The following is a 26,494-nucleotide window of genomic DNA, read 5'->3' as shown; positions in this document are numbered from 1 at the left end:
TGTCTTTCTACCTTTGCTACACTCCACGCCTCCACGCTCTCCTCTCCTTCGTCTCACTGTTCTCGCGCAACATGAGCTCTGCGATGCGGCTATGGAGCTCAGCTCCTATCAGACAGGTGTGCAGGAGCTTGCCAGGCTGTTTACTCCGCTGCTAACACGCCACAGTTCCGAGGTCTGGCGCCCGCACGACGATGTTTCTCTTCCACCTCAAAGACCGGCAAATACTACGGATCGAGTCCTTTAAGAGCACAGGAAGCCACCAACATTCACGGACACGCATACAACGTGGTCGACCATCAATATGGTACGCAGAATGCATTGCGACGGCTTTTGTCCCGGACTGACACCGTACAGACGCACTGGTCATTGGAGCTGGCGGCGCAGGTCTGCGCGCCACCTTCGGTTTGGCTGAGGCTGGATTCAATACCGCCTGCGTCTCGAAGCTTTTCCCTACTCGAAGTCATACAGTCGCGGCACAGGGAGGTATCAATGCTGCTCTAGGAAATATGCACGAGGACGACTGGAGATGGCATATGTACGATACTGTCAAGGGCTCTGACTGGCTTGGAGACCAAGATGCTATTCATTACATGACTAGAGAAGCGTAAGTCCCCCGGTTCCAGCGCCAATTACAGTTTTCAAAATCCTGGCTTGGATGTCGATACTGATAGGTGTTTTCAATGGCTGTAGGCCTCAGTCCGTTATCGAACTCGAAGGTTATGGATGTCCATTCTCCCGCACGGAAGACGGCAAGATCTATCAAAGAGCATTCGGTGGCCAGTCACAGAAGTACGGCAAAGGCGGACAGGCATACAGATGCTGTGCCGCAGCGGATCGAACTGGTCATGCTCTTCTTCACACGCTCTACGGTCAATCACTACGGCACAACGCCAATTACTTCATCGAGTATTTTGCTATGGACCTGATTATGGAGGACGGCGTCTGCAAGGGTGTTGTTGCCTACAACCAGGAAGACGGCACTCTCCACAGGTTCCGCGCTCACCACACCGTTCTGGCAACCGGTGGCTACGGTCGCGCGTACTTCAGCTGCACGTCTGCGCATACGTGCACAGGTGATGGTATGGCCATGGTCGCTCGCGCTGGTCTGCCCAACCAAGATCTTGAGTTTGTTCAGTTCCATCCTACTGGTATTTACGGTGCAGGCTGCCTAATCACCGAGGGCTCTCGCGGCGAGGGTGGTTATCTCCTCAACTCGGAGGGTGAACGGTTTATGGAACGCTATGCTCCTACTGCTAAGGATCTGGCGTCCCGCGATGTCGTCTCTCGGTCTATGACCATGGAGATTCGCGAGGGTCGTGGTGTTGGACCGGATAAGGACCACATCTATCTTCAGCTCAGTCATCTACCTCCCGAGGTTCTCCACGAGCGTCTACCGGGTATTTCCGAGACTGCATCCATTTTCGCCGGCGTGGATGTGACCAAGCAGCCCATTCCTGTGCTACCTACTGTCCACTACAACATGGGTGGTATTCCGACCAGATATACCGGCGAAGTCGTCCGGGTTAACGACAAGGGCGAAGATGAAGTCGTCCCGGGCTTGTTTGCATGCGGTGAGGCTGCTTGTGTATCTGTTCATGGCGCCAACCGTCTGGGTGCGAACTCACTGCTCGATCTAATCGTCTTCGGTCGTGCCGTCGCGCACACGATCCGCGACAATTTCTCACCCGGCGCACCTCATAAGGATATTCCTGCTGATGCCGGAGCCGACTCGATCGATGTCCTCGACAAGGTCCGCAAATCCGAAGGCCCGAAGTCCACTAACGACGTGCGGTCTGCCATGCAGAAGGTTATGCAGACCGATGTTTCCGTCTTCCGGACTCAGGAGTCTCTGGACGAAGGTGTTAAGAAGATCAACGAGGTAGATCAGATGTTCGGCGACGTTGGAATCAAGGATCGCAGTATGATCTGGAACTCCGATCTCGTTGAGACCCTCGAACTCCGAAACCTGCTCACTTGCGCGTAAGTAACAAGCTGTTTAACCTGTTCTTGATCTGACATTCCCAGGACCCAAACTGCCGCTGCCGCTGCCAACCGAAAGGAGTCGCGGGGTGCCCACGCTCGCGAAGACTTCCCTGAACGTGACGATGAGAACTGGATGAAGCATACTCTAACGTGGCAGAAGTCGCCTCACGGCAAGGTCGATCTAGGCTACAGATCTGTGACTGGTCATACCCTGGATGAGAACGAGTGCAAGGCAATTCCCCCTTTCAAGCGTACGTACTAAGCGAGGTTTGGCAAGGTAGCATGTAAGAGGGAGGCGCAAAATCTGATGGGTTGTTAACCTCGACCGTAGGCGATTGAAATGTAGGCGATTGAAATGTACATTTGGTGAAGCTTCACACTTCTTGATCCCTGCTCAACTGCCAGGCTCTCTACTCTCCAATGACATACTCACAACCTCGTAATCACCATCAGCGCTTCGTTTCGCTGCCGATCGTAGGTACTCACCATCATCGCCCATCCACACTTCGTGGACCTTCCCAGCCGGTACGTCGACACGAGCCCCAACGCCGAAGGTCTCTTTGGTGGGGTCGGTGTCTTCGGGGTATGTGATGCTCAACGAGCCTTTCCGAATGAGATGTGTCGTCAAGCCAGAGTGCGAATGCGGCCGATAGTACGCGTTGCTAATGTGTAGCGTTCAGCATGAGAAGTGGATGCTAGATAGCAGGGCCTGGGTAGGACGTACGGTCCATCTCTCCAAGTGAAAACGTGCGAGAAGCCCCAGGAGGACACTTTGGATTCGTCTTCGGACCTGCTCGGCATGCTGATTTGGTCTTGTTATGTGAAAAAATGGGTGCAGAGGTTGAATACTTTGTATACTTCGTGCTTGTATGATGTCAACTGAGGGCGAGCTCACGTGACTACTTGGAGGGTTCAGCGGGATTAGGTAAGTTGACGGGGGGACTTTTGGTGGCAGCTAGTCCAGTTTAGAACGAGAGACACTTTGGTAAGAGACTCTCGCATAATCACAGAATCTGTCTGTTCTTTGTCATTCACGGTCAGCGAGTGACTCGTTGACTTCAGTGCATCATTAACATCGACCAGTCTATTCCCCGGCCACTACTTCCGTTCCCGAGCAGATTTGTTCGGACAGTGACAAACTGCTCGGCTGTAGCCGTCAGTTTCGCTTGGCTGGCGGCGTCCCCAGTGTAACAAGGCAAATCAGGCGTCAAGGTGTGCACCCCGGTCGGTACTCTGTCGGGAGATCTCCCTCCATTCCTTTGATGGACAAGGGTTTCCACCCTTGAACATGAGAAGACCAGCACGGACATTTCGGTAGCGAAAGTGAGGAGGGATGGCAGATCCGATCTCGGTCAGTTCGGGCATTGCAGGTCTTGTCACTTTGGGTATACAAGTCACTGGCGTCGTATACCAATACATCAACGCCGTCAAGGACCGAGGGAAGAATGTAAAGGAGCTTCACGATGAGCTGGTTCTCCTGGGCGAGGTCTTGTCCAGGTTGCAGTACTTTTTAGCCAGTAACTCAGCAAAAGCTCATGACTTCGACGAGCCTGACTCTGTGCTTTCTAAGGCAATATCTGCCTGCAAGGAGCGGATGGAACGCATTGGCGACAAGCTCAAGCCAAAAGACTCGAAGTTTGGCAGAGCCGTCGAACGCTTGATATGGCCGTTCAAAGAAGAGGAGGTGCAGAAGCTCATGGAGTCGCTGCGCAGATATCGCTCCACGTTTGAGTTCGCTGCCAACATCCAAGGTTATGAGATCTTGTCAAAGACAGCCAGCGATGCCCGGTTGGGCCTGGAGAAGGCTGAACAGATCTCCAAGCAGACGCAGGAGTTGTTGGCCATGCAGGGAATGGGCGTGGACGTTGCGGTTGAGCAATCCGAGCGGCTTGAGCGCATCCTTACTCTCTTGACCGTCCTCGAGACTACGAAAGACGAAGTCCGCGAAGTTTCACACGCCATGAAGCTTCAAGAGCTACGAGAGCAGGAACGACGGAAGTCCGAGATCTTAGAATGGCTTTGCCCACTCGCTGATCTTCATAAGCACAAGGACGTCCAAGCCCGCCGAGCAGAGGGTACTGGCCAGTGGCTGCTAGAAACTCCCGAGTTCAAACGCTTTGTGCAGGACGGGCTCCAAGACCTGATGTGTGTCGGCGGTCCTGGCGTTGGCAAGAGCGTACTGCTGTCGATGGTAGTAGACGTACTAAAGCAGCGCCATGAAGACGACAGCGAGGTATGCGTGGTTCACTACTACTTTGACTATTCGGAGCAGCAGCTACAAACTGATGCCCACTTCGCTCGAAGCGTTCTCCGCCAAATCTGCGTAACAAGTACCGCCATACCTGAAGCAGTATCCTCGTTCTATCAGAAGACCCGCGATGTCGACAAAGACCGAACGTGGTTTCAACAGCTTACGACGATCATCAGACGCGTCCTATCGACGTTTTCAAAGTGCTATCTCGTGCTCGATGCGCTAGATGAGACTGAAGCTGTCAGGCAGCGTACCGCCTTGTTCGATGTCATTACGGCCATAAGGGCAGAGCATGCAGGAGTCAAAGTCGTTGCAACTACACGACCACATGTCACCAATCTCCAGAAGCAGTTTCCGCGGTCGGCAACTATATCCGTCATCGCTGATCCGGTTGATCTTCGCCAGTACCTCAGTGCCACTATCGAAAGACACCCATATGCAGAGAATATAATGGACGACATTTTGAGACAAGAAACCCTGGACAAATTAGTGGAGACTGCAGGAGGAATGTTCCTCTTGCCATCTCTTCACATTGGAAATATCCTGGAACAGCCAACAAAAGGCGATGTACGAGATGTGCTCAAGGGCTTGTCGACAGATCTGACTGGTGTCTTCAACTCTACGATTGCACGAATACGAAAGCTACCGCCACGCAGTCAAGTAATAGCCTTCCAGACTCTGATGTGGATATCACACGCTAAGCGGCCCCTCACGATGCTGGAGCTACAACATGCTCTAGCTTTGAGACCCAGCGATGCCGACATCAGTGAGGAGCGGCTGTTGGAGCCTCGCCAGGTTCTTGATTACTGCTGCGGGCTTGTTGAGCATGAACGAGACAGCGACATAGTGCGACTCGTCCATTACACCCTCGAGGAATATCTCCAAGCTCATGACCATGACCTGTTCCAGCAAGCGGATCTAAACATTTTGAAGACTTGTCTCCAATACATGACATTGGCGTCGCTGAAGCAGGTGCCTTTCAAGAACCGCACGGATGCGGACCAGATCATGAAGCGCATGGCTCTCTGCCATTACGCGTGCCTAGAATGGGGACATCATGCTAAAGACGTGGATCTTGCTCTCTACGCAGACTTGGTTCTGCCGATTCTGAACTCCAGCCAGAACCTGCTCATTATTGCCAGAATACGAGACTCAAAGACCCCGGATGCTCGAAAATGGCAGGACAGGATGTGGGTCTGGGCCTACGAGAAGAATGGAGGAGCAGGTATCAGCCTTGCTGCTACCTTTGGTCTGACTGACCTCGTACGTCTCCTCATCAGTCAGTACACGGAGCCGAACTTGGCGGCTCGGAACATGTTTGGATCAACACCACTGCACGAGGCTGCGCTTTACGGTCATGAGCAGACTGCAGAGCTACTCATTGCCCACGGAGCTGGTATCCTCGACCAGAACAAAGGCAAAGCGACGCCATTTTTCCTGGCTGTGTCATACGGGCGGCTGAACATGGCGAGGTGCTTACTGAAGTACGGTCATCAACAACTAGATCAAGGTTGTCGTGGTGGTGCTACAGCTCTACACCGAGCCGTAGAGCTAGAGTCGGAACCTCTGGTCGAGTTCCTCCTGTCCTCGGGAGCGTTGATCGGGGCGAGCGACGAGAAGGGAAACACCGCCCTACACTACGCTGCTCTTCGTGGCACACTGAAGGTGGTCAAAATGCTGGTGCTTGCGAGTGCTTATATCCATGCCGAAAATAAGAAGAGAATGACAGGGCTCGATTTAGCTGCAACTGGAGGCCATACGAGTGTCGTGGAGTTCCTCGTTGAGAACAAGGCCGATGTATTGCACCGAGGGTCTGACCTGTGGAGTCCTTTGCATCGAGCTGCCAGGGGAGGTCACGTCGATACGGTGGTGGTCCTGCTGGAGGCAGGCGCCAACCTTCTAGATCGAGATCATAAGGACCATTTCCCAATCCATCATGCTGCAAGAGCTGGACACCTGGAAACGGTTATGCAGCTCCTTGAGTACAGTCCAGGGCTCAAAGAGGAGCAGCTGTTCCACGCAGACAGGACAGGGTCCACAGCAAGAGAAGTGGCGTTCTTTTGCGCGCACTACGACGTTCACAAGTATCTGCGATCATTGGAGTGGGAGCTCCTTGGAACGGCGACGTCAATCAGCAACAAGGTGACTGTTGCAATTGAACGGGGCGATCTAGCCGGGCTCGAGCACTTACTGGACAGCGGGCAAGCCGCGATTGAGACGCCAGATGAGGACGGCCAACCACCGCTTCACGTTGCAATCCAGGAAGGCCAGGACGCCATCGTTCAAATGCTGCTACGGCGACATTCTTCGATCGAGCAAGCCGGCTACCATGGCTGGCGGCCACTGCACGTTGCTGCTAGCCTGGGCGATCTTCAGATGGTCAACACGTGTATTCAACATGGTGCTGATATCCACAGCCGTACCGCAACAGGGCAGCAACCAATTCACAAGGCTGCCTCAGCAAAGTCGTTGCGAACGGTACGCCGCCTCATCCAGGCTGGAGCAAACATTGAAGCTCGCAATGATCGAGGTATGACAGCTTTGCTTATTGCTGCGCATAAGAATGACGGTGACACTGTTCGAGCGCTTGTGCAAGAATACAACGCGGATGTCCTGGTCAGAGATAAGCAAGGGCAGACAGCTGTGCAGTGGGCTGAGAAAGGGGCACATTTGGAACTGACGAAGTTCTTGAGAATCCAGCAGAAAAGGGGAAAAGACCCTCGGAGAGGAAGCTTGAAGCGGGCTGATACCTCAAACAGCAACTTCAGAATGAGTAAAGAGTCCTTGAACGAGGACAGGGTCGGTGAGGAGCTGATGCTGGAGGAAATGGAAATGCTATAGCCCTCTCAACATGAGGAGGAGCAATGCGGATAGGATGAGACCTATACAGATCACGATAGCGCCATGCATGCAATTAGCTGTAGAGCCGATGTCAGAGGGACCTTCATTCTCGTGAGGCAACAACCTATGGTATAGGATCAACAGGGTATCATTGTCAAATCCGTCATATATATTCACTAGAAATCGAGAGTCTGCCACGGCTTGAGCGTAACAGGAACTCTTGTCTTGCGAAAGTTCTCATGTACAATAGTTTCCATGAGCTGCATCTTGGACGATAGGTCTGCGTGTGTTGACCATGCTTCAGAGCAACCGATCTCTGCTGTTCAAACCTGCGAGCAGAGCAAGGCTGAAATGTTAGGGAGCACCCTTGGCCGATGGCTGCATTGGCTAGCGTGGGAGCCGCTATTTTCAGGGACCGTCAGAACTAAAGCTTAACTGTGCCTGCGGCGACATAGCCTAGCCATCAGTTTGGCGATTCCATAAGTTCGCATTACTGTTTAGAACGTACAACTTATCTCAGCAGGGCCGTCAGTCGGTGATAGCGACCCGATCAGAATACCAGGACGTCTCCTAGATGAAAGTCGAGCCTTGAACGCCATGATCGAGCAGCACTTCACGCGCGGCCCTTCCCCCATATTCGAATCATGAGACCGTCTCCCACCTCATCCCGACATGCGGACGTCCTTTCCGTCCTGCGCCACCGATTACTTCGGGTTACGACTGGCCTGATCCTGATCTGGCTTATCGCGGTCTGGTGGGGCGAGCGAGGCATCTACAAAAGCGCTGTCGCGCACTGTGCATGGGAGAACTGGGAGCAGTGGACGACCCAAGCACAACCGCACCATGTGCTCTTAATAGCAGACCCTCAGCTCGTCGATCCACACACTTATCCAGGGAGACCATGGCCGCTGGATCGCTTGACGACTCTATACACGGACCTGTACCTCAGACGGGCCTACTATAACCTTCAGCATGCTCTCCAGCCGGATTCAACCCTCTTCTTGGGCGACCTGTTCGATGGCGGCAGAGAATGGGGCACGGGAGGGTACAAGTCGCCAGAAGATCGTTACAAAGACTATGGTCCAAGATTTTGGCTGAAGGAGTACCAGCGCTTCAGCAATCTCTTCCTTCGCGATTGGTTCCAGGGGCCCATTGCCTCTCGCTCGGCACCCTATGGCAGACATCTCATCGCGTCCGTTCCAGGCAACCACGATCTGGGATTTGGCAGTGGCATCAGTCCACAGGTCAAGTCCCGCTTCGATGCTTACTTCGGGCCTCTGAACCGCGTAGATCTGCTCGGCAACCACTCCTTTGTGTCCCTCGACACTGTTTCCCTCAGCGCCATGGATGAGGTCGACCCCAAAACAGGCGCCCATGGCGGCGACGCGTCGTCGGCTGCGGCCACCGCAAGTAGTCACCTCTGGCGTCCGGTCGAGGACTTCCTTGCTGCCGCCAAAACCCTACGCCACAAAGCTGTGCAGCGAGAGTGGCATAGGCTCAGTGGCGCGGGCATTCGGCGCCTCCATCAGCCTGGAATTGGGTCCCTCAAGGACGAAACATTACCTGCAGAAAAAAGTCCGGCTGGACGAGTGCCTTCAAGCCAGTTTCCTTCCATAATCCTCTCCCACGTGCCGCTGTTTCGCCCTGCCGATACACCGTGCGGCCCCCTGCGCGAGGGCCGCCCGTCTATTCCTTTGTCCGCCGGCTACCAGTATCAAAACGTGCTCACGCCCCTCATCTCGTCGGACATAATCAAGCATCTCGTCCCAGAAGAGATAGTGGGCATCTACTCAGGCGACGATCACGACTACTGCGAGATCTCGCACAGCGAATACACTGGCGCGATCAAAGAGATCACCGTAAAGTCCATGTCATGGGCGATGGGCATCAGGAAGCCCGGCGTGCAATTGTTGAGCCTGTGGAACCCTGTCGACCTGGAGCGGATTCAGCAACAGGCGCACAACGGCGATAGCCAGGGCCTGCCCACACCAAAAGATACTGTGCAGAACCAACTGTGCCTCCTTCCCAACCAGCTGAGCATCTTTCTAAGGTACGCGCAGCTGTTCGGCTTCACACTCCTCATTCTGGGCATCAACACCTTGCGCACCTCTTCCCCGCCAGAACCACCGCTCTCGAAATCCGAGCCCTTACTCCCCCTCTCGCACCCCACCCCCAGCGAAGAAGACATCAGCAAACCGCGCAGCCGCACCTCCTCCATCCACCCCCACAACAGCGCAGCAGCCGCCGAGACCTCTTCCCGCAAGCTGGCTGGCTACGGCAACCTCCCACCCGCCTCGCGCTCCGCCTCGCCCGCCTTGCCAATCGAACACGCCACGGAGGCCGCCGATCCGGACGTAGGCGCCGACCCATTCGCTCCTGCGCCTCACACGCTCGTCGCGAACGTCGAGGCCGACGACTGGGGAATGCCGAAGCTCCGTCGACGGTCCCCGCTGCCGCCGCGAGGGAGGCTGGAGCGCTTCGCGTACAGCTTGTGGGATGTGGCGTGGCCGGCGCTGCTGTGCTACGGGTGGTTTATGTGGGTGGATCGGGCGCGTTGAGATTTAATAACTTTGCTTTGCTTTGCGTCCATCCATGTGTGAAGTTTTGGTGCGGGCTTTGAGTGAGAGACCTTCTTGTACAATAGATAGAATTTGGGTTACTTAGCAGGTACTGGTACTTGAGGAAAACCACATCCCGCACAACGAAACAAGGTAGAGAGAGAACAGCTTCCTCTGAGCGTGATTCGAATCGGGGAACGTATGGAATTTTCTTGTCGTCGTTTGTTTCCGACGACACTAGCAAGCAGCTAGCTAGCTAGCTAGCTAGTTGCCTAGTTGCCTATTATCTAGATAGAGAACGCTGCTGTTCACGTTTCATGAGCGTAACGCCACTGGTAGGCCGCAGGTCTCTAAGCCACATCCATGTTTTCTCGACCAATATTAGAATGTTGGCCAGTCCTGATTGACTGGCTCTTTCGTATGGATGGTTCTCTTTCACGCGGCAACCAAGGCCTGTTCGCTATTCGCTCGTACAAAATACCAATGACAACTCCAACGCCTAGGTGATCACCATCCACTGTACATGCGAAACACACAACCTTTCAACGCTAGCAATGGATTTGGATAATCTTCTTCACAGCCTCATGCCCAATTCGTCAGATCAGAGTACTTCAAGCTCCCCGACCCAATTTCTGATGTTGAAACCGGTCTCATGGTCGACGCTCGTTTCCTATTTCTTTGCGTCATTTGCACCGGGCGGGCAGCATTGCTTCGAGTCAGCGCAGTTGTCGCTGCAGTCCAGCAAGCATGTCCTCCCAACATCGGATCTGAGACTACCAGCCTTGGAGTGCTTGCCAGCCGCTGGGCCGTTGGGGCTGGCGCTTCCCGAACCGTTTTGTTCTTCATCGACGGCCGCTTGTAGAAGCGCATCTTCAGCCGCTGTGGTAAACTCGGGCTGAATAGTGCTGCTATGGATGCCGTAGCCGTGGAGACAGCGACGAATCTCACGGGCTAGGTGCATGTAGCTAGAGCTGCCAGAGCCTTCGACTTCGCAATCGACCTTGACATGCAAGCTGGCAACGAGCTTGGTGTCGCTGAGTTGCCAAACATGGACGTGATGAGCCTCGATGACTCTCTCAAGAGACTCAATGTCGGCACGAATTTCGTCGATGCTCATTCCCATGGGAACCGCCTGCAGTAGAATGCGGCTGGCAGCCTTGCATAGCGGAATGGCGGAGCAAAGAATGATAACCGTAATGATCAGAGAGACAGCAGGGTCGAAGTAGTAACGGCCTGGAAAGCTACTAAGCCAGATGATGAGAGCCGTGACAATGACACCGATATTGCCCAAAGCGTCTCCAAGTACATGCAGGAAGACGCCGCGCATGTTGAGATCGCCATGTGAATGCCCGTGGCCACCGTGCGAATGTGCAGCATGATCGGCGGAATCCTTCGGCTTGTTGTGATGGTGATCATCGTGGTTGTAGACCCGGCTGTCCTTTTTGGACATACTGCCATAGTTGATAAAGTCATGCTTGCCTAGGCGCGATGGGCTTCCGTTGCCATGGTTGGGGCCGCCATTTTCGTCAAGCAACGCCTCCTCTTCACCTGAATCCTCCTCAGATCGTTCTTCGAGGCGGGCCGCTTGGATGATCTCGTTCCGGAATGACGCAGGATGAATGGAAATATTGTCGACGGAGCCAAAGCCACGACTATATGATCCACTGGTACGTCGTCTGTGTCGTGTGAGGTCACCACCAGTCGTGGACTTGCGACTAGGAGTCTGCGTTGACTGTGCTGAGACAGTCGTGCTGTCCTCGTCGGAGGCAGTGAAGTCGGGAGATTTTGTGGTCTTCTGAGGTCCGGTCACAGCCACCTGGGGAAGGACATCTGCCACGCTTCCGTTGGGATCCATGATTCTTGAAGTTTGTTCATCGTGCGTATGGGTGTGTGAATGGCCTTCTTCCGCATTTCGGACATGATCGTGCTCATGTGCATCTTCTTCACCACCATGGCCGTGACTGTGGTCGTGGAAGAGTAGAAGGCCGAGGATATTGGAAGCTAGGCCGAGACAACCAACGATCAAGACGAGCTTCGGGTTGCTAACCACTTGGGGTTCCACAAATCGCTGGATGGCTTCAAGAAAGATCGACATGCATAGCGCGACCAGGAACACGCCGTTGACGAGAGCACCAAGTGTCTCAGCGCGTTGCCAGCCATAGGTGTACATATTGGAGGCGCCACTGTTGGCAACTTTCACGGCCCAGAGGCCCACACATAGGGAGAGTACATCGTTCAACTGACCAAGTTAGTTTTGAACACGACAGAATCAAGCAGACGTACCATATGGAAAGCATCAGCCACCAGGGCTAAAGAATGTACGGCATAGCCTGCGGATGTCAGCCTGTGTCATTCACGTGCGGATTGATTCACGTACCGACTGAGAGCTCGATGAGAAAGAAGAGGCCATCGATACCCAACAAGATGCCAATACGCTGCTCTTTGGAAAGACCCATTCTGCCGAACGTTGGACTTGCCCGCCAGGAGCGTGGCGCGCAGCACTCGTTAAGAGTAACTGCCGAAGAGCTGCACGTAGGACTGTGTAGAGTCCGGTCGGGGGGCAGGCGCGCAGGCTCAGGCTTCGAACGTAGAGCTAGGTTGGGTGACGGAGGAAGAGAAGGCAATGAAGAGACATTAATATTGGGAGCAGAAGCTGAAGTAATGGAACGAAGTTTGTGGCAAGCTGGTGTCGCCTTTGGCTTTGTTGCGCCATTTGGAGACGCAGCGGGCGCGGAAGCGGAGTCGGGGGTCATTGTGCTCGCAACCCTAACCCTAGGACTGATGATGCCGTTGGGCTTTGGGAGTAGAGTTCTTGAACTTCTCGTTGCGCTGCTTGGTCTGATGTGACTTGGTGTCCAACAACCTTTATGGACGTTTGCTTCGTGGTGCCGATACAGCAAGACAAGAGCTCTGCTGTACTGCCGGCTACATAAAGGGTGCTGACCCTGAAGAAGCATGCCACCTGCCGCCTATTTCAGTTGGCCTCGGTCGCCACGGCAGGCAGCGGCGCCCGCTAAGGTAGGTACCGTGCTGCCAGCGTTTTCCCGCGCACCCAGCACGACCATATATGTCGCAGCAACTTGCAAAAAGTATGGTAAGCCCTATACTACGTGTCAATTACGCTTCAGCGCATTGCTGAGACTGCACGATGCCGAAACTCCTACGGCGTTTCCGGGAAGCGACGTCTCTTGCCCACGCCATCCCGCTGACAGCCAGCCGAGACCATCTGGCAAATGAGCGCACATTTCACGCCTGGCTTCGATTCTCGATGTCGCTTTCCACCACCGGCGTGGTGCTAGCCCAAATGTCACAGATCCAACGGGCCGTCCATCCCAGCCGAGAACGCGAGTTCAAATATTTTGTCCTTGGTGCACCCCAAGCTTGCATTTGTCAGGCTGCAGCCATCGTAGTCCTACTTATGGGCTTTATCAGATTCTGGAAACAGGAGCGAGCAATGTTGAATGGCTTCGTAAGGGTCAGTGGATGGGAGTTGTGGGTAGCATTTGGTCTACTACTATTGGTGAGGCATTGCCCAATGGAGAACGAGCTATTGACTGATACTTCCAGGTCTTCGGAGCGTTCTTCTGGGTTGTGTTTCTCGTGAATGTTGTCAAAGCCTTCGATTGACCTCGGTTTGCTTACAAAGAGGCCGTTTCTAGTGAGGTATGAGGAGGTTGTTCTGAGTGGCAGTGGCAGAGACACTATACTTTCACACTGTTCGTCGCGAGACAATCACACTGTAGACGATATGAAGTCCATGTCTCAGCAGCACGATAATCCCTCATCGGGCACATTTAGCTTACGGAAGGGCATCGTACTCGGATGTTGCCTCGTTTGGAGACCCCGCCCCGACATCGGCGCTTCTTATAGGGTATATGACACTGTTCAGCATTGATAGATCTGATAGTCCTCAACCAAACTGAGGTGGTTAGTAGCACGGAACATTGACCCAGAATATCTGTTCTTCGCAACATCTAGTGCCGTCAAGCGCAGGTCAGGTTCCTTGCGTTCACGTTGCGCGGCTCTACAAGTCTCGGCATCAGGCAACCTCAACGCCTCACGGACGCCTCGTTCTCCCTTCTCTATACCAGCCTCGTCTGACACGTCGGCAACACACTTAATCTCGCGAAATCGCCACGCACATCTGCATCCTTTCGTCTCATACAACATGTCCAAGGACCAGCACGCCCCACCCCCATCACAATGGACCGCGGCAGCCTACAGTTCCGCCGCCGCCTTCGTTCCGCAACTCACCACCAAGATCCTCCAGCTAATCTCCCCACAGCCCACAGACCGCATCCTCGACGTCGGCTGCGGCGACGGCAAGTTCACTGCGCGCTACCTTGGCGGCGTCACTGAAGTCCTGGGCGTGGACGCCAGCGCCAGCTTCATCGACACGGCGAACGCCGAGTACGGAGCGGGCAGTTCCTGGGCGCGAGCGTTGGCTGCAGAGCAGTCCGACGCTAAAGGAAAGGGGAACTTCAGGGGCAAGGTGGTGGACTGCCGCTTCCTGGAGCGGGATGCCGAGGTCGCGGCGGGCGGGTTCGACAAGGTGGTCAGCAACGCGGCGCTGCATTGGATTCTGCGTGACGAGGCAACGCGCAAGAATACGCTCCGTGGCTGCTTCGAGGCACTCAAGCCTGATGGAGTGTTTGTGTTCGAGATGGGGGGCGCGGGGAATGTGGCGGAGATGCACACCGCATTCGTAAGTGCGCTGGTACATCATACTACCTGTGGCGTCCGGGAAGCGCAGGAGGTGAGCCCGTGGTTTTTCCCGGACGTGCAGGAGATGAGGGCCTTGTTGGAAGGAGTGGGGTTTGAGGTGTCAGAAGGAGGCTTAGAATTGGAATATAGGCCGACTAAGATGGAGAGTAGTGAGGATGGGAAGCCGAATGTCGAAGGTTGGGTCAGATTGATGGGACGGCAGTTCTTGGATCGCGCTATGGAGGAGGGAAAAGAAGAGGAGGTCGTGAGGGAGGTGTGCGAGGTTGTGGGGATGAGAGGTATCTGTGGAAGGGCTGATGGAAGGGGAGAGATGGGATACGTGAGGCTGAGAGGACTGGCGAGAAAGAGAGGATGATTGGTGTTGATGGATAGCATAGCATGGGTATCTTTTCCCTCATCCGACATGAGCCACCGAACATTTTGCGATTCATGGTCACCTAGTATGTACTGCAAACAGTACAAATGTCTGTATCAACTCCGAGACAGTATCTTCCCCGGACGCGGGCATCTATCTGTGCACCCCCTTTACTGGTGCGATCGCCGAGCTTCTCGTCGGAACGAGTCAGAGTCGGGATCATACCACCTTCAATAAGGTCGTCTTTCCTGCATGGTCGTAAGAGGCGAGATAATGCCTATTTCCGTAGCTCGTGAAACACACCGCCATTCTGGTGGGATCGGCTTTCTTGTAGCGTGGTTATCCAACGCACGGAGCTGAAGACCTTGCCATATGATGAATGGCCTCGATCATGGATATCGTGCTCTATCATTTCATGAGAGCTTTTGGCGTTTTGGTAAGGCATCGACATTGTCGCCATCTGCCATCTCTTCGTCGCTGTCATCACCAATGCTGATCTCATCGCCACTCGCACCGACGCTGCTCTCGTCAGAGCCGTTCTCGTCGTTCAGCACCATACCACCACCAGCAATGTCCTCATCTTCGCTGATGAAGTCCTCTCCATCCAAATCGCCATTGGTGGAGTTTTCTTCGCCCTCTATATCAGCATGCGTTCGCTTCAGGCCCTTCATCTTGCGGGTCTGGAGTTGAGACAGATCTTGCTTGCCCAAGTGCACTCTGCCAATTTGGTCTCCAACCAAGTCAGTCTCAATATTCTTCTTGGTACGTGCTTCGTTCGGTCTTCTGCCATGCTTCAATGCCTCTTTCATGACTGACGGGTCAGCTTCACGGAAACGACCAACACGGAAGTCGAAAACTGGCCCAACGGGATCCAGCTCCACACGTGGAATCTTTGGCGATGTTGATCGCTTGGTGCTGACTTTATACCATCGGAGGTGTATCAGAGGCTTGTTGGTGGGATCATTCATATCTGTAGAATTACCAGACTCTCCAGCAGCGATCATCAGAACATACTGCAGCCCTGCAACATCGATTGCCGGGATCTCCTCGCCCTGAAATAGGTCGAGGAACAATGATCTTAGGGTCTGGTAGATAGAGGCCTGGGCTGAGGATGAGGTGTCGTCCCACTGTGAACCAGCGAAAAGAATCATCGGTTTCATCTCGACACCAACTTCTATTCTTCGATTTATCTCCATATCATCTTGTGATGTGAGCAGTAACAACTCCACCATGTCGAGTACATGGTTATCGAAGGTGCGTAGTAAGGTGATGTTATTCGGTCGCTTTTTCGAGTGCGTACCAAAAACGACGACACCACATTCATTTTTGCCGGCAAGAAACTCAAGTGAAGCCGGGTCCTCGAATGGATGAATATTGTCGTTCTTTTTGTTGAGCTTGACGGAGTTTGGCTGGGTGAGTTTGGCAAGGGTCGTCAGGACAGTGCTTATAGGCAGTGGACATTTCGTGCCGTGTAGCAAGAGTACTCGTTTTCTTGACTCAACTTGCTGAGGTTCTCTGGCCTTGACGATGCGTGCCGTACGCGCATTGCGAGGCTTACTTCGACTGTTAGATGGAGCACAAGTCTTCAGGTGGGGGAAGGCTTACACCTCGCGCAGTAGTGACATGGTGATAGGGCTGCGTACTTTAGAGGTAGAATAGAGCTTATCTTTCCGTCCACACACTCGAATAGAGAGCCTGGCACATGTGCATGGTAGAGGGTACTACCTGGCTTTCGACATTCAAGCGCTTGGAAACGGTTTGCAGACAACTTTTTTCCAAGTCCTAATCGATAAGCCTCGCCAAGGCCGGGGGCCACTCGCACCTGCATGTACTGTACTGCCTGAGAACGCCGGTTCAACGTAGCAACTCCTGGTACCCAAATTCCTGCTCCTTTTCAACTAGGTGACTGTTGAATCCAAAGCATAAAATAAGAGTAATAAGAGTTAGTCTGCGGTCCTAAAATCGTACCAATGCCTCCGTCGTTCTCGAACGATAGGTTAGGTACTACGTAGGAGGTCCAAACTCGTAACAGCTATACCTTATTTGGAGGAGACGCGACGCACTGCGCTGGGGCCTATCCCCGCGCAACCTGCCGAACCGGTAGGAACTTGAATCTGAACCGCACGTAGCATATATAGGAGAGATTTCCTTCGCATCGCACTGTTGACAAAGTATCCTGCATCGACAAAGGCTTTGGCAACCCCCTGCCTGGCGACGAGTGTCCCACTTAACAGACGCAAAGCTGATGTGATCACTCGCGCCATTCCCTGCGGTGAACGCGCAATCCTTCCTCCCTTTCGAGATTGGGACCTGAAATAAGAGCCAGTCCGCCCACACGAGCTTTTTTCTCACTCTTCTCGACTTACGCACGTCTCTATACGCGTGTGCACATTGACGTTGTCGACTACACAATGGCCGGGAGATGCCAGGACTCCTCTGGACGCGACGGATGTCGTAGGCCCGGGGCCCGCATGACAGTACTGTATTGAAGATGTTATGTCATACAATACCGTCGGCTAGTTCCCGTTCCAAGCCGCAATGCCCAGCTTCTCCCACACCATTTTTATCAGAGTCGCCCAGCATCAACCCGCCTCGCTGTGCCGCGCTCATCTTCCGGGTCTGGCTAGCCCCCAAAAGTGGCAATGCGGATCTCTCGCTAAGCTACCGGTATGCATTCCTCCTCAGAAACCACGAGAGCCCACCAGGCTTCAACGCCAGCGGACTTGGGACTGTCGCATGCCGCAGACGAAGCTGTATGTACGCGTACGCAGATATTGTGTGCAACGTCACTGGGTCGATAACGCAGTCGCGTGCATCTGATCTTCTCCGCATGGCGACAAGATGAGGCAGTGCAAAGAGGCCAAGTCGCTGTGGCCCACCACCACGTTGAGTGCCAGCCGAAAAACACTATCTCGGTATTGTCCCTCTTTCTCCACTATGCATTTGATAGTGGCCTTGGCTACAGCCGACTGCCTCGATGTTTCAAGCCTGCTATTCGACGCCCGGCTCAATTGTCCTGCACGCTAACATCCTGGCGTTCTGCCGCTCTCGTGCACGTTGCATGGCTGGTGGAGTGGGAGGTGCTTCGGAGCTGGGCATTTCCACTCCCCCCATTTACCCTAGTCAATTGCCAGGACACTTGCGCTGCCCGTTGACGTCTTGTTACAATTCCAAGGGGAGTCGATCAAGCTTGATTTGAGGTCTCTTTCAGATCCCTGGCTGGCGCCGTCGCGCAGAAAACGTGTTGCATGGAGACATTTCCAAGGTAAGATCGGTGGCTGTCCGGTCGCATTCTCTTCATCCCCTGCCACCCCGTGTCTGATTTCACTTAATCCAGGCTTGCTCTGTTCTTCCGTTACAAGCTGCCATCCCTCTCACGCCTGCCAATATTGCACATACCACCGATTTTCCTTGTTCAGCGTTCATCCATCTTCCTAGGCGGCACTGCACTACCACACTGTGAACAACCAAGTTCTCCCGTTTAAATTCAAGATGGCGTCTGGTATTCCATACACCCCAAAGCCTTCGACGGACATCTTCACCCCCTACCAGACCGATATCGACCGGAGACAATGCAAAAGAATAGTGCCCATGAAAGTTTTGGCACTTGGGCTGGGTAGGACAGGCACAGCATCTCTTCGAGTAGCCTTGAAAGAGTTGGGCTATACCGACACATATCATATGATGTCTGCCAGCGTCGAGAACCCTCCTGATTGTCTATGCTGGCAGGATGCGTTCGCGGCAAAGTTTGAGGGCAAGGGCAAGTTCGGACGTGAAGAATGGGATGCGCTATTCGGACATTGCCAGGCCATTTGCGACTGGCCAGCTGTAGCCTTTGCCAAAGAGCTGATCGAGGCATACCCTGAGGCCAAGGTCATCATTACGACCCGGGACGTGGATTCGTGGCACAGTTCAGTCATGAAGACGGTGAACTGGCGAGCAAACGATCCGGAACTCAAAGCCATCGCCAACTTCGACTGGGCAGCTGGATTATACTATCCTATGCTGAGACAATTTTGGAAATACTTTTTCTACGACGACTTCGAGAACAAGGGCAAACAGCGATTCCACGACTACTACCAGGAGATTCGCGAACTCGTTCCACCTGGACAGCTCCTCGAATACCGTGTCAGTTCAGGCTGGCGACCTCTTTGCGAATATCTGGGGGAGCCAATACCTCAGATTCCCTTCCCGCGATCAAATGATACCAACAACTTTGTCCAGAGATGCAGAACTCAGAATCGCAAGCAGATGATGAATGTACTGCTACGCGCACTTATTGTGGGCGTTCCAGTACTGGCGACCGCATTGTCCGCTTCCTTCGCCTATTCAAAATACCTGCCGAAAGTTGCGCTTCCGACGAGCGCCATCTTTGCAGCTGCGTCGTGAATTGGAATTGCTGGTTGTTACTAGGGATTCGTTAGCCGGGCGAATGGGGTTCAGCGACGGAAGCAAAAGCATGGGCTACGTGCCAGGGCATCATCATGACCAGCTGAGGAGCAGGCATTGATTCTACCCCAGTTACTCGGCAAGGTTGGGACATGAATTGTACAGATATTATTATTAATTATAGACCATAGGGCGGTTCTCCGTCGGGATTGAATGCAGAAGCAGCTTTCCACGCGCAGTATATTCTTCCCTAAAGCATGGTCCTGGCAAGCAATTGCTTTGAGCCTCGCCTGCTGACTCGCCTAATCTGATAAGGACACGGGCCCGTAGCGTAGGTAAGCGTCCCGCAGCCTCACGGCCGTCGGCGCTTTTGCGAGAATCTCAAGGGTCCTGCCAACTGCGTTACTGCCTTGCATTGCAGAATTCTAGGTGCGCACCCTGCACCATCATGAAGCTTTGCCATCGCGGTGAAATGATTCCGATGATACACTGAACACCTCCAACCCACCCCCAAGGACTCGCTCAAGCACAAATCTCCGAGTGAAGAAAAAGTCAAGGAAATGCATAAAGCCGCACCCCCAAGCGAAGGGGCGCCCCTCCCTGGTCCCCTGTCCCAGGTCCCGTATCCATCGACGATCGGTGGAAGAACCAAAGCTAGTGTTGTGGCTCCACCTCGACCATTCGAGCATCCATCTGCACGAGTTCAAGACCATAAGCGAGGTTACCACCGACGGTGTTTCTTTGCACAGCTCAAAACTTTGATGCACACCAACTTGAAGCACCTCTCCAATCCCTGCAATCAACACCCAGGCTCCTCGCCTGTTCATGTGCAAGGCCTGCAACGCCTCCTCCGATAGCCGCAACTCAAAATTTATGTACAAACTGTACCGTGGTCGAGCTTGACCGGGATCGGGCATAGATCATGCGAGCGGCAGTCTTCCTAGGCCTTTCAAGCTCGATTACAGGTGGACGGGCAAAGTGATTTATCTCCAGCCATCCTCCTGCATCCCTACTTCGCCATCCTGCTGTAGGAAACTGCCGATAGCCCAAACGAAGGTACTCCGTACTGGATGCCAACTGGAATGGAACCACGGTGGGGTCATGGAACTGGCCGCCCTCTTGCATGGATCGCTCAGGGATTGTGGCCCGTGTGGGGTCACCCACCTGTACCGAGACAGCAGCTCGTGGTTATCACATTGCTTGACGTTACTTCTGTCCACTCAGGCCCAGTCCGGACGGACCGCATGAGGCAATACACGGCCACCGGAGGGACTGGTAGGTACCGTGGCTACAGGACAAGGACTGGCAGAGTCGCCAGGACGGCACTCGGCACACATGCTGCAAACCCCGAGGAGTGGTTGCCTGATGCAGCAATGATTGCGTATGCCACATGATCTGCTTGCAACCAGCACTGCAACAGAAGGAGCATGATAGTTTGAGCCAGCTAATGTAAGATCTGCTGGACTTTGCGCACAGTGGGTTTATCGGTGCCCGTTTGGCAGGACGATCAATGGCTTTCCTCTCCGCTCCAACGCCTTATCTTGTCGCTGTCGATTGTGCATTCCGGGCTTATTCTACGTGTCTCTTTCCTTGCTATGTGATATGCTGCTATATTAATAGTCACTTCACGCTCGTTACTTGCGTGAACGAGGCTAGGATGAGCCATGCAGTCTCCGTTTCTTTTTTGGGTCACGCTGGTGTACTGCTTAACAGCATGTCTGGCAGATAACGAGACCTCACCGGTGGCGATATTTCGAAGCGTGGGCATAGCTCCCCCTTCTGGTTAGGTCCAGCCATTGCTGACGCCGCGACTAGAGACCCGACCTCGTTGCGCATATTCTTACGCCTATCAGCCAGGACCGCGAGAAGCAAGCACCAGGTTTCTATTTCGTGGCGCCTTATATGAATGAGCAGGAAGGAATCTACATCTACGACAATGATGCGGTACGTATTGGCCTCCCTAGGGCACAAGAACACGAGTTGCCTTGCTCCAACATCCGTCCGAATCTAACAAGTTCCGTCATGACAGAACCTAGTCTATAGTAGCTGGGGCAGCGGCGGTCCGGGTGTCATTCACGCTCCTCAGGTGTGCAATTACAAAGGCTCGCCGCATCTATGCTTTTACCAGGGCGTACAAATGATCGGTTGGGGTCACGGGCACGGCGTTATCATGGACAGCCACTATCGCGTCGTGAAGTCCATCGAACCGTCCGGCAGTTACCAAGCAAGCAGCGACATGCACGAATTTCGGTTGATTGACGGTGACCGTGCCCTTATGACACAATATCTTCGCTCCGTGCACGACCTCTGCGATTATGATCTCTGTGACGGACTAGGTTACATTCAGCAAGGCGCCTTCCAAGAGATCGACGTTGAAACTGGCGAAGTCATCTTCGAATGGCACTCGCTCGATCATATTGCCCTCGATGAAAGCTATGTTCTACCCAGCAGTACTGAAATCAGCGGCTCGGGTCAGGAGCCGACGTCGCCATGGGACTATTTTCACATCAATAGTATCGACAAGAATGACGACGGAGACTATCTGATCTCTGCACGGCACGTGAGCGCCGTGTACAAGATTTCTGGACAAGATGGTCATATTATCTGGAGGCTGAATGGTGCTAAGAGTGACTTTCATCTTGACAACTTCGGCTTCTCATTCCAACATGATGCGCGCTGGATCAGTGACAGCAAGGATGAGAGTGTTATCAGTGTGTTCAATAATGGAGGCAATGGCTTCAATCAGACGCACCCGCATTCAGACGGCAAGATCATACACATCGACCACAAGACCAAGGTCGCCCGAGTACTTCAAAAGATTAACCCGCCATTCATCGATGGGCATGCTCACTACGCAAAGAGCCAAGGAAATTTCCAGACCCTGCCTGATGGCGGTATTGTTATGGGCTGGGGCTATGATCCTTTCTTCACCGAGTACGCTCCAGGCGAGACAGAGGACCGGGAAATTGTCTTCTACGGGTACCTCGCACTCGGCCACATGATGAACTACCGTACTCACAAGTTCGATGGATGGATCGGACGACCTCTGACTAAACCAGCACTCTGGACTTACAGCAAGACTGGAGAGGAGGACAGCGGAATGATCATGTACTTCAGCTGGAACGGTGCAACAGAGGTAAGCAGATGGGCCCTGTATGGCGCTGCGGCAAAGAATGGGCCATACGTACTTCTGGCAACCAGAGACAAGAATGGATTCGAGACCATCTACAGGCATAGAAAAATGCTCCCATGGACATACGCCGAGGCACTGGACAAGAACGGAGAGAGCTTGGGCAAAAGTGCGCCGCAGGAAACGTACGTTCCGCGACAAGAACTGAGGCAGTACTGCGATGACTTGGCGTGTCAGTTCATGCCCAGCCAAGAGCAGAGGGACAGGGAGCGAGAGCAGGCCACGGAACAAAAAGCAAGTCAGAGAGGAGGATTCCTTGCACAGAAAAAGGATCAGATCTTGTTCGGCAGCGGTATCGGGGCGTCGATACTGCTTGCCATCATCGCGGTGGTGCTTGGGACGAGGAATAGGGTGAAGAGTGCGATTCTTCGTTCTGTGGACCGCGTGTGGCGACTCATCTGGGGCAAGCTAGGAGAAGAAGCTACAGGGCCAGAGTATAGGGCAGTCGCTGGTGACGAGGGCGATGACGAGGAAGTCAAAGCGCCCATGTTCAGGGGAGATGGATGACGATGAAGCGCTTTGTCGAATTGATGCCTCCCACAATGTTGCTAGCCACTACTCGAGATTCCTCCTCATGCTGCATGCTCTTTCTTGAAGTCTCTCGATGAGTGTCTGGTCTGACCACTTGATTGGGCTCTCTCCTTCTCAATGTTGGCCGGTGTTTTCGCGACAACTGCTGTCTGAATTGCTCCTCGTCACTTTCACCGCAGAACCGAGTCCACCGGTATATCCGGCACGTCCGCCTAGCATCAAGGTCCCCTGCATACGCAATTGACCATGTCTACGCAACAGCTGTGTCACACACAGTGTAACGCCGTGTCCCCGCGTCAGTGAACTCCGTCGGCACGTGAAACTCGACTCCAGCAAAAAAAAAACTTCAGGCAGTGAAAGTCTTGGGTCGCTGGCAGCCGTCAGAAATTAGCTGTCATGACGGTGAATTTACAGCCATCTTGGCCGACACTTCGAAAATTGGCGAAAATTGGCCAAATCTCGCAAAGGGCGCCACTAGCCAGGTGCACCGCAGCACACCCACGCCCGTAGTGGGTGGGCTTGCATGCGCCCAGATCTTGGACATGCGTTCGGCTCCCTTGGTCGCGGGGCTCGGCTGATTGGTGTTCCGTCTGGAACCGATCGTTACAGTTTCCCGACAAGAATCCTACAGAAGCTGGCCGTGGGCGCCCCTCTACCATGTTGGAGGAATTGACGCCCGGAATGCATCGCCTGTAGCTTGATGAACAGGACCCGCGATTGGGGTTCTTTCAAGAGCTGTGCGGTTCGGGTGAAAACTACGAGGTACCGGATAATACGAGGTGGGCGAGCGACGTTCGCTAAATTGTGGTTAAATCTGCCGCCGAGCAGCCACCGCGACAGGGATCTACTACAACGTGTGGGTCGGCTTGCCTCCTCCGGCGAGTATGATCGGCTGGAGCATTTGCTTCATGATGCCCACATGCATGCAACTCTGCTTGTCGGGGAGTGACGGGGTGGGGTACCCGCTCTGCGGTATAGGGCAAGCTTTTTGCGACGAAGCTCGGCCGGCTATCGACTTCTGCTACGAAATGAATCCTCCTGCTTGGGGATTGGGCTTGTCACCAGGCAAGTGTCATCATACCTCTTTCTTAGACTTTGTGTGTCAGTGTCGTTTCCTAAGTGTATAGCTGGTGTCGACCGCATACTGTTGTATACGTACCTGCGTCATACCCTATCACTGCTGCTGGATCGCAGTACACCCGAGTCACTGCCTGGCCATACTCGCTGCGGTCGTTGTACCCCCTGGTCATATCTAGTATGCCGTACCGATAATACTTCAATTCCTTCAAAAGATTCCGAGCCACGAAGATGGTAGACCCCGAGCGCGCCGCGGCGCCGCAGAGGCCGCCTCGGCCACCCTCATGGTCATCCATCCCACACAAGGCCCAGCTCGCCATAATATGCTCGGTGCGCATCGCCGACTTCTTCCAACAAGCCTCGCTGCAAGCCTACATGTACTACCAACTCAAGTCGTTCTCCCCGTCCTCCTCCGACGCCGACATCTCGTTCCAGTCCGGTGTCCTCCTTGGCGTCTTTACCGCGGCCCAGATCTTCACCGGCATCATTTGGGGTCGCGTCGCCGACAGTCCTGGCTGGGGCAGGAAGAGAGTGCTCATGGTGGGCCTGGTGGGACAGGGCATCAGCTGCCTGGGCGTGGCGTTCAGTGGCAGTTTCACCACTGCCGTTGTCTGGCGCGGGCTGGGAGGTGCGGTCAACGCGACGGTGGGAGGCGCGAGGACCGCGCTGAGTGAAGCGACCGAGAAGAGGTACCACAGCCGCACATTCCTGATACTGCCGCTGGCGTGGAATGTGGCCAATATCTTCGGACCCATGGTCGGTGGGGTGCTGAGCGACCCCGTGCTGAACTACCCTGGGTTGTTTGGCGCCGGAAGCGTGTTTGGAGGCGCCGACGGCGTGGGTTGGATGACGAGTTGGCCATACGCCGCACCGAACATCTTCAGTGCGCTGGTCTGCTTCGCCGATGCGGCGCTGATCTTCCTTGGTCTAAGGGAAACGTTGGTATCGAGAAAGATGGTGAGGGATCGAGGTTTGGAAATGGCGGAGAGCCTGCGCTACCACCTAAGGAGAATGTTCTTCAAGAGATGGGGATACCGTCAGCTGGACCAGCAGGAGGAGATGCAACTGGGCACGCCCGATGTCGATGACGGCGAGGAAGCAACGAGTACGCCCCTCACACCTTTACCTCTCAAAGAAATGGACGCACCGCCATCTGTGCCCATGCCGAAACCATCGTTCTACGACACCCTCACCAAGAACGTCCTGTGCGTACTCCTCACGGTGGCATTCATGGATTTCCAAATGGGCGGCTTCACATCCCTGTGGTCCGTCTTTCTGTCGTCCTCCCTCCGCACCAAGGAGGAGAATCAAAATATCAGTCTACCATTTCACTTCGCCGGCGGCATCGGCATGAGTCCATCTACGGTCGGCGTGGCCATGTCGACGCTCGGCTTCGTGGGCATCATCTTCCAACTCACGCTCTACCCGCGCGTCAACGCCCGTTTCGGACTGCTCAAGAGCACCATGTGGTCGCTGGCGGTGTTCCCGTTACCGTACGCGATCGCGCCATACCTGTCGCTGGTGGTGCATGAGCAGGTGCTGCTGTGGCTGGGCGTGTTCCTGGTGGCCGGGCTGCAGGTGGGTGCCAGGACATTCGCCGTGCCGGGCTTGGTGCTGCTGACGAACAACGCGAGCCCGAGCCCGGCCGTGCTAGGGACGATTCACGGTCTTGGAGCAGCGACGAGTAGCGCGGCGCGGACCATCGGGCCTATTGTTGCGGGACACTGGTATAGTCAGGGTTTGGAGGGCGGTAGCGTGGGCAAAGCGTGGTGGCTGTTGAGCATGGTGGCGCTGGCGGGAGTGGTGCCGAGTTACTGGGCGAGAGATGGGCGGTAATGATACTAATGATAATGCCCACCTACTTGCTTCCTTGACACTGTTGCCTTTTCATCACCGCGAGGCGTTGCATGGCTCTGGACGTCGTACAGTCATCTCTGGATCATTGGGTAAACAGTACTTGCTGTCAGACAACACTGCTCGTGTCCACGTGCCACCATCACCATCATGGCCACTGCTGTTGATGGGAGGCCTCCGTGGGTGATTTTACTGGTACGAATCAAAGCAGATTGTTTGCTGAGAATATTCAACTGCCACGAATCTTTGCATACGTCTTCTCTAGACAGTGCCTACGTGTTCACCGGCTGTCTGGCCCCACAGGGATGCATCTGTCTGCCCGCGGCTGAGTGGCTGGATTGCTCGGACGGTTGGGCTGAGGGGAAAAGTGTCAAACTGCGCGCGGGCGCGGACGCGGACGCGGGCTGCGCCTCAAATCATCTGCGAACGACGGGCCGCTTCCTTGGTTTTGTCCAAAAACTGGTGACCAGTCGACTTCATTCCACATCGTTTCCCCCTTTCGCGTCGAGTTTCGTTGCGGATTTATCGACATTGAATTGAGACTCGTCCTCGCCCGACGGAGCGCCAACAAGACGAGCGGGGTCGCCACTCGGAATCAGACCCTACGACGCAGTGGCACCACGAACCAAAATGCCGGTTCTCGAAGCGCGACAGTCCTACTAGTGAGTCTCATCAACACGGTTTATTGCTATCAGCACTTTGCGTACTTTCACGACGAGCACTATGTACTGCATCATGCA

The 26,494-nt window shown here is 54.2% G+C and overlaps 11 protein-coding genes across 11 annotated transcripts; 8 read left to right on the top strand and 3 right to left on the bottom strand.

The window, feature by feature from the left end:
* Positions 1-71: 71 nt before the first annotated feature.
* Positions 72-2,245, top strand: HMPREF1541_08205 (succinate dehydrogenase [ubiquinone] flavoprotein subunit 2, mitochondrial; the record flags this gene model as incomplete). The annotated part of the gene is made up of 5 exons (XM_008722525.1): positions 72-116; positions 166-304; positions 355-604; positions 691-1,980; positions 2,026-2,245. The coding sequence occupies 5 exons, from the start codon at positions 72-74 to the stop codon at positions 2,243-2,245; spliced, it is 1,944 nt and encodes a 647-aa protein (XP_008720747.1).
* A 132-nt stretch (positions 2,246-2,377) lies between these two features.
* Positions 2,378-2,784, bottom strand: HMPREF1541_08204 (uncharacterized protein; the record flags this gene model as incomplete). The annotated part of the gene is made up of 2 exons (XM_008722524.1): positions 2,378-2,645; positions 2,708-2,784. The coding sequence occupies 2 exons, from the start codon at positions 2,782-2,784 to the stop codon at positions 2,378-2,380; spliced, it is 345 nt and encodes a 114-aa protein (XP_008720746.1).
* Positions 2,785-3,316: 532 nt separating this feature from the next.
* On the top strand, positions 3,317-7,075 carry HMPREF1541_08203 (uncharacterized protein; the record flags this gene model as incomplete). The annotated part of the gene is made up of 1 exon (XM_008722523.1): positions 3,317-7,075. The coding sequence occupies one exon, from the start codon at positions 3,317-3,319 to the stop codon at positions 7,073-7,075; it is 3,759 nt and encodes a 1,252-aa protein (XP_008720745.1).
* A 644-nt stretch (positions 7,076-7,719) lies between these two features.
* Positions 7,720-9,633, top strand: HMPREF1541_08202 (uncharacterized protein; the record flags this gene model as incomplete). The annotated part of the gene is made up of 1 exon (XM_008722522.1): positions 7,720-9,633. The coding sequence occupies one exon, from the start codon at positions 7,720-7,722 to the stop codon at positions 9,631-9,633; it is 1,914 nt and encodes a 637-aa protein (XP_008720744.1).
* Positions 9,634-10,303: 670 nt separating this feature from the next.
* Positions 10,304-12,089, bottom strand: HMPREF1541_08201 (uncharacterized protein; the record flags this gene model as incomplete). Its single annotated transcript, XM_008722521.1, has 3 exons — positions 10,304-11,872; positions 11,917-11,963; positions 12,011-12,089. The coding sequence occupies 3 exons, from the start codon at positions 12,087-12,089 to the stop codon at positions 10,304-10,306; spliced, it is 1,695 nt and encodes a 564-aa protein (XP_008720743.1).
* A 740-nt stretch (positions 12,090-12,829) lies between these two features.
* On the top strand, positions 12,830-13,204 carry HMPREF1541_08200 (uncharacterized protein; the record flags this gene model as incomplete). Its single annotated transcript, XM_008722520.1, has 1 exon — positions 12,830-13,204. A coding segment is annotated over one exon (375 nt), but the record flags the coding sequence as incomplete, so codon positions are not given.
* Positions 13,205-13,801: 597 nt separating this feature from the next.
* Positions 13,802-14,713, top strand: HMPREF1541_08199 (uncharacterized protein; the record flags this gene model as incomplete). Its single annotated transcript, XM_008722519.1, has 1 exon — positions 13,802-14,713. One exon carries the CDS (start codon positions 13,802-13,804, stop codon positions 14,711-14,713), a length of 912 nt encoding a protein of 303 aa, XP_008720741.1.
* Positions 14,714-15,126: 413 nt separating this feature from the next.
* On the bottom strand, positions 15,127-16,338 carry HMPREF1541_08198 (uncharacterized protein; the record flags this gene model as incomplete). Its single annotated transcript, XM_008722518.1, has 2 exons — positions 15,127-16,270; positions 16,319-16,338. 2 exons carry the CDS (start codon positions 16,336-16,338, stop codon positions 15,127-15,129), a joined length of 1,164 nt encoding a protein of 387 aa, XP_008720740.1.
* Positions 16,339-18,205: 1,867 nt separating this feature from the next.
* On the top strand, positions 18,206-19,102 carry HMPREF1541_08197 (uncharacterized protein; the record flags this gene model as incomplete). The annotated part of the gene is made up of 1 exon (XM_008722517.1): positions 18,206-19,102. The coding sequence occupies one exon, from the start codon at positions 18,206-18,208 to the stop codon at positions 19,100-19,102; it is 897 nt and encodes a 298-aa protein (XP_008720739.1).
* Positions 19,103-21,004: 1,902 nt separating this feature from the next.
* Positions 21,005-22,799, top strand: HMPREF1541_08196 (uncharacterized protein; the record flags this gene model as incomplete). The annotated part of the gene is made up of 2 exons (XM_008722516.1): positions 21,005-21,046; positions 21,132-22,799. 2 exons carry the CDS (start codon positions 21,005-21,007, stop codon positions 22,797-22,799), a joined length of 1,710 nt encoding a protein of 569 aa, XP_008720738.1.
* A 1,332-nt stretch (positions 22,800-24,131) lies between these two features.
* On the top strand, positions 24,132-25,736 carry HMPREF1541_08195 (uncharacterized protein; the record flags this gene model as incomplete). The annotated part of the gene is made up of 1 exon (XM_008722515.1): positions 24,132-25,736. The coding sequence occupies one exon, from the start codon at positions 24,132-24,134 to the stop codon at positions 25,734-25,736; it is 1,605 nt and encodes a 534-aa protein (XP_008720737.1).
* Between the last annotated feature and the right edge of the window lie 758 nt (positions 25,737-26,494).

Source organism: Cyphellophora europaea (genome assembly GCF_000365145.1).
Source record: "Cyphellophora europaea CBS 101466 unplaced genomic scaffold supercont1.8, whole genome shotgun sequence".
NCBI classification, from domain to species: domain Eukaryota; kingdom Fungi; phylum Ascomycota; class Eurotiomycetes; order Chaetothyriales; family Cyphellophoraceae; genus Cyphellophora; species Cyphellophora europaea.
Note: the sequence above shows the minus strand (reverse complement) of the source record. Positions and strands in the feature narration are given on the sequence as shown.